Genomic DNA, 10,262 nt, shown 5'->3' with positions numbered 1-10,262 from the left:
ACTGAAAAATTGTTAAAGCTACATTAAAAATCCAAATCACACACACATTGACCAGCATAAAAATGAAGAATACACTATTAAATATTCAAAACATACGTGTATAAAAGAAGCCAGCATTTACAATTAACAAGTGAAATTTAATCAAAAATGTGAATTGGACAAATTTACTGTATGGAACTGGTCATGTGATCTAGCGTTGGCCATCTTGCCTGCAGACATATTTTTCGTGATGTCAGCTGTTGGAGTCATCGAGCTTAGTGCTATTCAAATGATGATTTGGATTGGAATTTAAGTGTGATAAACACATTTCTGGGTGTGACATTCATACAAAATAAGATTCCAGAAGATTTTGTGAGTATTTAACAATGTGCGAGATTGAACTCGATGACATTTGTTACCACATGACTGTCAATCACACTTGACATACAGCATGAATGGTTTAATACAGATATCAAGGTAAGTCGCGATCTATACAATTCTGATACATTATAGTGTTCAAATTCATTCCTTCAGCAGTTTATTTATATTCATTGACGTAACATGTTAAATTTTTGACATAGAAAAACCATCCTCCCCATCCATCCTATTACAGCTTTAGAGCCCTCAGGTCTATTACAATATTATTGTCACTGTCAAAAGATGAACATAGATGTATCTTTGTTCTCTATCAAGTTTTTATGCAAATTGGTGACCTTTTTGGACTTAAAGCTGGATATAGTGTATGAGAGGTTTTTATGAATGCAACTACATGTGCAGGTTTTATTGGGTTGCTTTGAAACTTGGTACAGATGTTATTTATCATCAAAAATGTGCATGTTGATGAATCATTGTACCTGAACTCTTCTGAGAACAGTTCTGTATTTCATTTGGTCTATACATTCCACTCTATCAAAGGACAGGGATGCAGGAGATGTGAGAGTATATGTACACGTACAGATTGCTGACCATTTAGTTTATGTCACTTTCTAAGGAGCGTCTTGGATCTTTGACTGCCATTTTTTTTCTTCATAATGTAAATGGGGCAGTATTTGCAGATTCTTGTGAATATTAGAGACATTTGGAAACACTAAACTTGAGCAATACTAAGTTGTAACTGGGGTAGCCACCACATAATTTTAGGGTACAATTTTGCTTTTGGTTTACTTATTTTAGACACATATTGAATATTACTGTGACTAAAGCATCTCGCCATGTGGAAACAATAAGCAAAAACTGATCTTAAATTATTTGACTGCTATACCAGTTATCACAGTATACAAGCTGTGTTTTACTGTAATGCTTCCTTTATGAAATGATTGTAGCAAATGTAATGAAGCATATATTTGACATGTATTTCCAACATGGATATACTGTTATTGTGAATGAAAACTCGACACCAAATCTTTTACATGATTAACAGTGCATTTCTTTATTGTTCATTTGTTAACTATTAAATAAATATTTTTGTAAAAGCAGCAGTGTATGTTTATAGCACAAATATTTTTTCAGGTTGAGACTTTTGTACTCTATCACGGGTAGTGATCATAGATTAGATTAAGTGGCGTGATGTATTGCAAAATACCAACAGTGTTATAGCAACTGTTCTGTCAGCCTGCCTATCAAACATTTCAGCAATATAAATTGAAAACATTTAGTATATATTTTTGAAAATTTGTACATGAATAAAACTTTAGGTGTAAATATCCCTTTTTCCTATTTGCAGCACTTCATTATCATATTTTCATGCAGACGGGTTATAAATTGACATAGACACTGTCGAAACAAGGAACAAATAGCTCGTACTAAATATTCTTAACATTTTCCATGGAAATGACTTGAAAATGTATAATTTATTTTCCAGAATAAATTTGGAATTGGTCTACCCCCAAACTTGTATTCTGGATGTGCTGTTAGGAACTTATTAGCATATGTTTCTTTAGCGAAGAAGCTGTACATTCGTAAGATTGTTTTTATAAGCATAACTTAAAATACATTTGGCACATGTTCCTGTAGCTCTATACATCAAACTAGTGCCTTCGTTCTCCTTAGTTTTCTTTTCATGTAAATGAGTACCATCTTGGTAACCTTAGTAACAGAAGTGTAACTCTAACGTTTTTTGATCATATGAATTCATGAAAATTGGTATTAAAAATATGATGAAATAGTTTTTTCAATTGAAAGGGTGTCAGCTTTCACTGTAGGATTCCTCAAAAACTGAAGAAAGTTCATCAGATCTTCTACATTTATGCAACCAGTGATCTCATGTGCCTTTTCTAGTACGAATTTTTATCTTATGCCATTCCCATGGGTTGGGCTGCATAAAACTCAAATTTGATAATTACAATGCACATTACTTGCAAGATTATATGCATCTATGGGTGGGGGATTTTCTATTAGACTCTAAAGTGTAAATAGTTGTTCCTGATTTAATTTTGTACAAATAGCTTGATCTATTAACATGCAGAGGCTGGGAACATAGGTGTCTGCTTTCGTTATTAAAATGCGTTCATTATTAAATAATTGATGTTTCATTTCGAGCTATATATAAGGGCTCAGGATTAAACTTCGGAAAAGGCTGGATGTAAATCCAAAAGTATTATTTGTTTACAGAGGTTTGAAATGTTATGGCAGAATGGGCTAATTTCAGTTCTGCACAGTAACTCATATCTAGTTAACAGGGTTCCTACATTACCGGAAAATCTGGAAAAAGTCAGGAGAAAAGTTTTTTTTATTCCAACCATGAAATGGCCTTGAATTTTGCAACTATGGATGAAAGTTGGGAAAACCCGGTAATTTTCTGTCACCACTTCATGGAAAGAATTTTATAACTGAGTTGTAGCTGAACTGATCAAGAGTTACATTTATTGAGTTTTGATTAGAATATTCAGAGGTTACAGTACAGATTATTTGGGTGATTGCCATAAACATATTTGTATAGTCAGTCCAAATGCTCAGTGGATTAGACTTGTCTAGTAGACTGGATAGTTCAAAGACAGCTAGATATCTGTATTGTATCTTGCATGGAAGTTATGAAAACCAGTCTACCATCACTTTAAGCCAACATGGTGGCAGCATAGAGTAGCCAATTACCAGATAGTGTAGCAAACTTGTGCACTGTTGCAGCATGTCATACCTGCATCAGATTGGTAGGAAAATATTCATTTTCTCAGTTTATAAATGTGAGCTCTTTTGTGTTGCGCATTTGTTATCTTGCCAGATATTTTTGTTAGAAGGATTTTAACATTTGCTAGTTTTACCATTTGCAAAGAAACAAGCATAATGGAATGGCCCCTTATATTTTCATGTTTTGCCTGTTGAGTGTTTATTTCATATCACTACTATTGTACAGGTAAAGTTGTCACATGTTTTCATAATAGGGCCTACTTGGTGAAACTAAAACAACATAAAGTCTGTCTGATGTTTTGAATATTTTTGGCCAGTGGTAAAGTCATTTTGGTGGTTTTGAAGAATAGTGCTTGTATTCTTCCGGTTTTATCAATTTATTTATTTATATACCTGCCATAATGTGGAGTATGTTGTGTTCTGATGATATCTGATTGTCTATTCATGTGACTGTTACCAATTTCAGGTGTAAAGAATAACTTGATTGGTCCATCATCTACATTTACAATAGTTGGTTGATGACTTGCATTCATTATGAGGAAGAACCCTATTGATATTTGGCTTAAAAGTCATTGTCACTGACTGAAAGAAGAAAAATGTTTTAGTACAATAAAACAAGGTGTCCACCATCTGCAGTTACCAAACATTGTGGACAACTTTCACTTGCATTAGGAAAGAATCCTATTGATTTTAGAGTTAAAAAGTGAAAGGTCAAGGTCATTGAAAAAATGATCTTTACATGATAACAGTATATAGAGATAACATCTCAGCACAATGTTAAGGATGCCTTACACAGTAGTTAGAAGCCTATTGATTTAGAGGTCAAGGTCATTCTAAAGAAAAGTGGTTTCCACACATTTTGGTTATCTTCATAAAGCACTATTCAAAAGGGCAGAATGTATACTGTGTTATAAATTGGAAATTGTTTTTGCTAATATTTTTCTGACAGTTCTTTAATATTCATTTCATGGATTTTAAATTCATGTATAGTTAGTTTAGATTCATCTAGAAAAAGGTTTGTGCTAAAAAGCAAAAGTTTCGTCATTTGCAATGTCATTTCTCTTACGTACCAGAACATAAGTTGGTAATAAACTGTTTTATGGAAGATTGTTTTTTTCTGTCATTTTTACCTTTGAAGATAAAACTGTTGTGCAAGACATTAATATACATCTATGCATTCATGTTCCTTTGTACACTCTTTTCTTTGAAAACTCCATAGCTACAACATACCATTTATTAACATTTCGCCTGTTCTAGGCATCTTGAAGTTCATATTGTTAAAAACAAGTTTATCAAGGATTTACTATTGAGACTCTACATATTCCAAAGGTCAGCCTTCAGATTTGTTTCGACTAATTGATAACAAAAACTTTGAAATGAAATCTGACCATAAGCAATTAATATGCGAATATCATAGGAATATGGTTAAGATTAAAATGTTTGGCCCTAAATTGTTATGATTTTGATTTTCCATTTTCTTTCATTTTAGATCATTTGTAAAAAAAACATTTCACATATTTTTCTTTTAACTTCTATCATTTTTAATATTTTGGAAAGCTTTATTTTCCCAAAATAATTTATTTATATTCATGCTGTCAGTTCCCTCAGCTACTGTTACTAATTCATATTTAATGTTATAGGTAGTAAATGGAAATACATATATATTTATACACATGTATATTTATGTAAATTTGGACATGTATCTTTTAATGTCCATGTATTGGAAACAACTGAGTATTAAGTCCTCTTTGAATAACCCAGGTTAGAAAATTACTTCTGAAAATGTTTTATTCCAAGACGTCTAAAAATTAGACAAATCAGACTTTGAACCACTGACTAATAGAGAAGTGATAGGAATTTTTAAAAATCCATTTCTACTTTCTTTCCAATTCCATCTTTTCAAGCCCAATCTCGAAAAAACTGGTTTTAAACTTGGTAAAAAAAATCCTTATTTAGGCATAATGGAATGATGCTGACAATAACAAACACCATTTGACAAACCTACCTTGGGTGAATGGCCTACTTCCTACAGAACCGTCCATCAGGAAGAGTTAGTCATTGCAAGGATTTGAATTGGCTATACTTGCATAACCTGCCCTTGCATATAAAAGGGTGAAGAGCCACCCAAGTGAGTTTCTTGCAGTGAAGCACTTTATGATAGATTCCAATCTACATACAACATTCAGCACATGAAGGAACTTTTTCATACCTTAAATGTGTCTTGTATTTTAAATTTCTTGAAGAAAAGCTAATATTTATTCTAAAATATATCTTGTGTGCAACCTATTCAAATATTTGTATCCAATGTGTACGGTCAATCACCCTAAATTATTGTCTAATTTCTATTTATGCACACTATCAACATTACCTGTTAACCTGGAACCTTCAGATATCATCCTTGCCATCTTGTCCTTCAATCTCATCATTTTGTTTTTCTCCTTTTGTCCTTCATTGGTAATAAACCTTTTTTGATGCATAAGTATGTATTACATGACCATTTTTTTGGTCCAGTGTATCCATGCAGTGCTGGTAATGTATCCATACAATGCTGGTAATGTATCCATACAATGCTGATGTGCTGTATAATGCACAATCGACCAACCAACCATCATTTCAGTTCTCAAATTTTACATGAATACAGTTGTAAATATACATGTTTATGGGCATGTGTATGTATACCTGTCTAAGGCCATGTATACTATTCATATTTGTGGGTATATATATATATATATATATATATATATATATATATATATATATATATATATATATATGTGCATGTTTAAGGGCATGTATATATGTACATGTTTATGGGCATGAACAGGAGTATTTGATGGGCATATTTACATGTTTATGGGCATGTATATATGTATTTGCTTGGGGTTGAAAATAACTGGCAGAACATTCAGTAGTTCAAGTGAAATAGCCATTCATGTTCCTTTAACCTCTCTATAAGCTGTGATTTTACTATGAATTAAATGTTTTTAATTAAAAAAAATTTGGTATAGAAAAAGATCAGAGAAACTGTATACCATAGAGTGGGTATTTTTCATGGCTTTAAAATTTGACATTTTTCAAAAACAAAAACAGGATTTTAATTTTTGCTAGTTATATTTTAATAATTGCAGAGCTAGAGATTGTATAATAAATACGATGGGAGATTTTTTATGTGATTTGATTTTGTGCTCTCACACTGGTACTGCAAAAATTACTGCAATTTCTAAACTGCTGAAAATTCCCACCATGTGGTATGTAGATGGCAACTTTTTGGCTTCCGAAGCAGTCCATGTTATGTCTAAGTGCTGTATCTCCACAATGAGAAGATGATGAGCCAACTTCTACTGTGACCAAACTTTTGTAGATTTTCACTTCAGAATTTTTTTCTTCAAATTATAAGCTCATTCCCCAGTTATTTAAAATTTTGTAATGCTGGCCTGTTGGCCCTTCCATTTGGAGAAAAACTGTATTTCAGAATAACAGAGACATGCATACCAACTAGACATTAACTTGAACAATGAAATATTCCTTTAGTCAAGGAAGCTTGAATGATGGGCAAACAAGACATCTATATCAACAGCGTTTTCAGAAACACATTTTTGTCACTTCAGGCCTTGCCAAATTCACAAGTTAACAAGCTTCGGGGACATCAAAGGCAACCAGAATCAGAAAAGAAAAAGGTATGTGTATTTCTTGCTTGCTCTTCATTATTTGTCCTTTGGCACTTCCATCCATCAATCCATCACTATATCAGTATCACAATATTGACCAGCAAAGGACTGGAAATGTAAAAAAATAATTCATATAGTTCAACAAGTCTTGAGGGACTTCACATCTGTTTACAAAACTGGTCTCTTGCGAAAAGTAGTTATTCAATACACTATATTACAAGTTGATCTTTTTGTTACAGATGTGATGTTCCAAAACCATGTTTTCTAATGTGATGGTGTTTGTTTTTTTAATCATATCATTATATGCGTTTTTTATGTTTTAGGTGTTGTCTAATGTTGTAAAGCACTTTGAGCTTCTAAAGATTAAGCGCTATACAAAATCCTCATTATTATTATTATGTTGCAAAGCATGTTTTTATGTAGTTGTAAGAAATAGAAATGACTATAGTATCTGACTACAATATTAGTCCAAATACACTCCTACCCCATGACTGTGTGCACAAATATTTTCACTCACCTTTAAGTTTAAACAGGTTTTTTTTCTTCCTTTGAACTGTAAAAAAAATATCAGAAAGCAACTATGCTAAGATTTTAAAACAAATGCAAAGCAAATACATCCTTAGATTTTCAGATGCCGTGTAAACAGTCATGAATATGCCTTATGACATGTTTATAGGTAAATGATCCTAGTCAGCTTTTTATATCGTGCTACCACTGAGTGGTCTAAAATGCTTGCCTTTACTCAAGATATGAAAACTTTGCTTCTTCTGTTAGGAAAGTGAAAATGACTTCACCTTGTGGTTTTTTAGATGAACTTTTAGTTTGAGATGCACCCTCACTCCAGCCAGGTAGTTCCAGTGTTGTGCTGTAGCTCAAGGTGAACTGTAGGCATGCATCAAGCCATCAAATAGCTGGTGTTGATATCAGTTGCCCTGACAAACATACTCCTGCACATTCACAGGCATGTCTTTTAATACCTGATTTACCATTAACCCATTCCCAGGTAAATTAGCAACTATCACTGCTTGATTTCTCTAAGTTATCATTTCATGATAAAAACACAAAAACTTGTGTTTTAACACTTTAACCCCTGGTGACAAGTTTAAGTGGCAGAAGGTAGTAGCCTACTGCCAAGATCTGTAGCATCAAGGTCATGTATGATACACTAAAGTGGGTGGTATTATAGAAAGGTAGACAGATGTAACTCTACAATGATACCAAATAATCTGGAATTTCTAGTTGCACTACAAAATACAGAGGGAAAAACCTCAATTTTTTGGACCCAATTTTTTTCTAATCAAATTTTTACCCTTCTGTTCATGCACGAGCCAATAGCCAATGAAAAACAATGTTTCTAACTCAACTAGGCAGTATGTTATTGGGAGATCACCTGGAAGTTGGCGTTTTCGGATGTATTCAGAAATGGCTTTCAAAATGTGTTTCCTGCTCGATTTTCAGACGAAAACAACAAAAACCTCCTGGGGTTAATGTGTTAAAATTTAAACAGTAGTATGTAAATAGCAATTTAAGTTTTTGAATATAATCAGTGATCTAAATAACTGTCGCATGTTTATTATTTTCATCACAAAATCCATTTGAAACATTAAGTGAACCTGTTATGAGGAAATAATGGCAGACATTGCTGTGTCTGGGAAGTCTGTTTTCGTACACCATTGGGCAAACATATTAAAGAAAATATACAGTTTATAGAAAGCAAAGTCTAAATATTATGTTATTGAAGATTTAGCCTAAAAGTGCAATTATGTTGGTCAGAAATGTACGGGACAATGCTATGTTGTGTGAAATTTGCGAAGTGTTGTAGGGTCAAAAGTTTTCTAACTCATTTTTGTGAAAATACAAAGAGAAATAAAGCAGTAGAGCAAATACTATTTAACCAGTCCCTGACCTTACTACAAGTACATAGACAAACAATAAAACCATACATTTGCAGTCCGATTAATGGACTGTTGTAATGAAGCTAGAAAGTGAGTGGTTACATGAATAAAATCCCTCTCTCTATTATATATAGATGCATTTCCGTGTTGCCTGTGTTGGAAAGAAGGGCTTAGTTCATTCATATATTGACTTTAATGCTTCAGTATGTTGTCTATGAATAGTTATGGTAATGTTTTAGCAGCAATAAAGAAATTAAAACAAACAGTTTGTTAAGACGTGTGCATTTGCTTTCGTGTACATGGTACAGGGTTGTTTCAAACATGTTTCAAAATCTTTTCAACTGCCATTTTATAGTGAGCTGTCAGAAAGTAACAAAAATACTTCCTAATGGTAGTTGATTAACCATGTTTTACTATGTTGCAATAATAATACTGTAATCTAGCTATTCCTGCAGTTAAAATTCATTACAATACACTCTTTTTAAGTCGTATGGCCAAAATAAACGCAAATTAATATCATTGTATTATATACATACAAAATGTGATTATAATATACATAAAATAAAGAAAATTTTCTGCTTGAAAATAAATTATTGCTTTAAACTAATGTTAAATGCATAAATGCATACCAAGAAATAGAGGGCATAATTCAAACAAGAGAATGAAAACACACGCACATACATTATAGATATATCATATTTCTTGCTTTCCTACCACTTCTTGTTCAGCTTTTACTTGTCCCTGTTCTGTCCAAAAGGGGAAGTCACTTTTCCCTAAAATTCAAGTCTAGTTTGACCCCTGTATCATGTGCTGAAAATTGGCATTAAACCCACAACAGCAACAGTATGTGTGTGTGTGCACTCAGATTTACTGTGTTCTGGACACCGAACCAAAGTATAAACCTTCGTTATGGACACATTTTACACTGTGGACACCAAAAGTTTACAGTACACCAAAAGTTGGTGTCCACATGGTACACACTGGTAAATTATTATTTTGATTCATGTAGATGATGGTAATACCAAAAGAACAAACCAACATTGTGAAATATTTCCTGCCATGTGTGTGTATATAGCCACACACCCACTCAGCAGCCAGTGTGTGTGAACTCATTGCACATATACATATTGCGGTTTGCGCATGTCATTGCCATTGGATACCGCGAGCTCTGTCTTCTTATTGGGTATTCTTGCCTCGTGCATTAGCATCATATCAAATATCATATCTGAAGTGGCAGCAGGGGAGTCAAGATCTACAGACTCAAAAAGGTATGAATCAGTTTTTAATAATATGTATGGAATTAGCTGCAAGAGACTTGTGTTATTCTGAGTTTTTATGGATGTTTAAATTTAACGCTAAATAAGGAAATATAACTAACAATTCTGTCCAGAGTTTTTCATTATTCTCATAAAGATAAAACTTAGATTTAAAAAAAGTTGAGAATATATTATCTCATTCAGGACAATGGCTACTGTCTTCCTTTTAATAAATGTGTAATGCTCAGTGAAATTACTTGCAAACTCATATTTTTACTGCCAAAACATAATACTAATATTTTAAAAGAAGTATTCTGCAATTGTTGTTATAAATTTTTTAA

At 32.8% G+C, this 10,262-nt stretch overlaps 1 protein-coding gene across 1 annotated transcript in view; it reads left to right on the top strand.

Annotated features, from left to right (window-relative positions):
• Nucleotides 1-10,262, top strand: part of LOC149785671 (uncharacterized) — a 112,925-nt gene that overhangs the window by 53,900 nt on the left and 48,763 nt on the right. Inside the window, exon 7 of the mRNA XM_089979496.1 lies at nucleotides 6,711-6,779. Coding sequence (XP_089835622.1) covers nucleotides 6,711-6,779 — 69 coding nt within the window. The remainder of the gene's footprint in view (nucleotides 1-6,710; nucleotides 6,780-10,262) is intronic.

Source organism: Sinohyriopsis cumingii, chromosome 13, assembly GCF_028554795.1.
Source record: "Sinohyriopsis cumingii isolate HCF-2022 chromosome 13, ASM2855479v2, whole genome shotgun sequence".
In the NCBI taxonomy this organism is placed as follows: Eukaryota; Metazoa; Mollusca; class Bivalvia; order Unionida; family Unionidae; genus Sinohyriopsis; species Sinohyriopsis cumingii.
Note: the sequence above shows the minus strand (reverse complement) of the source record. Positions and strands in the feature narration are given on the sequence as shown.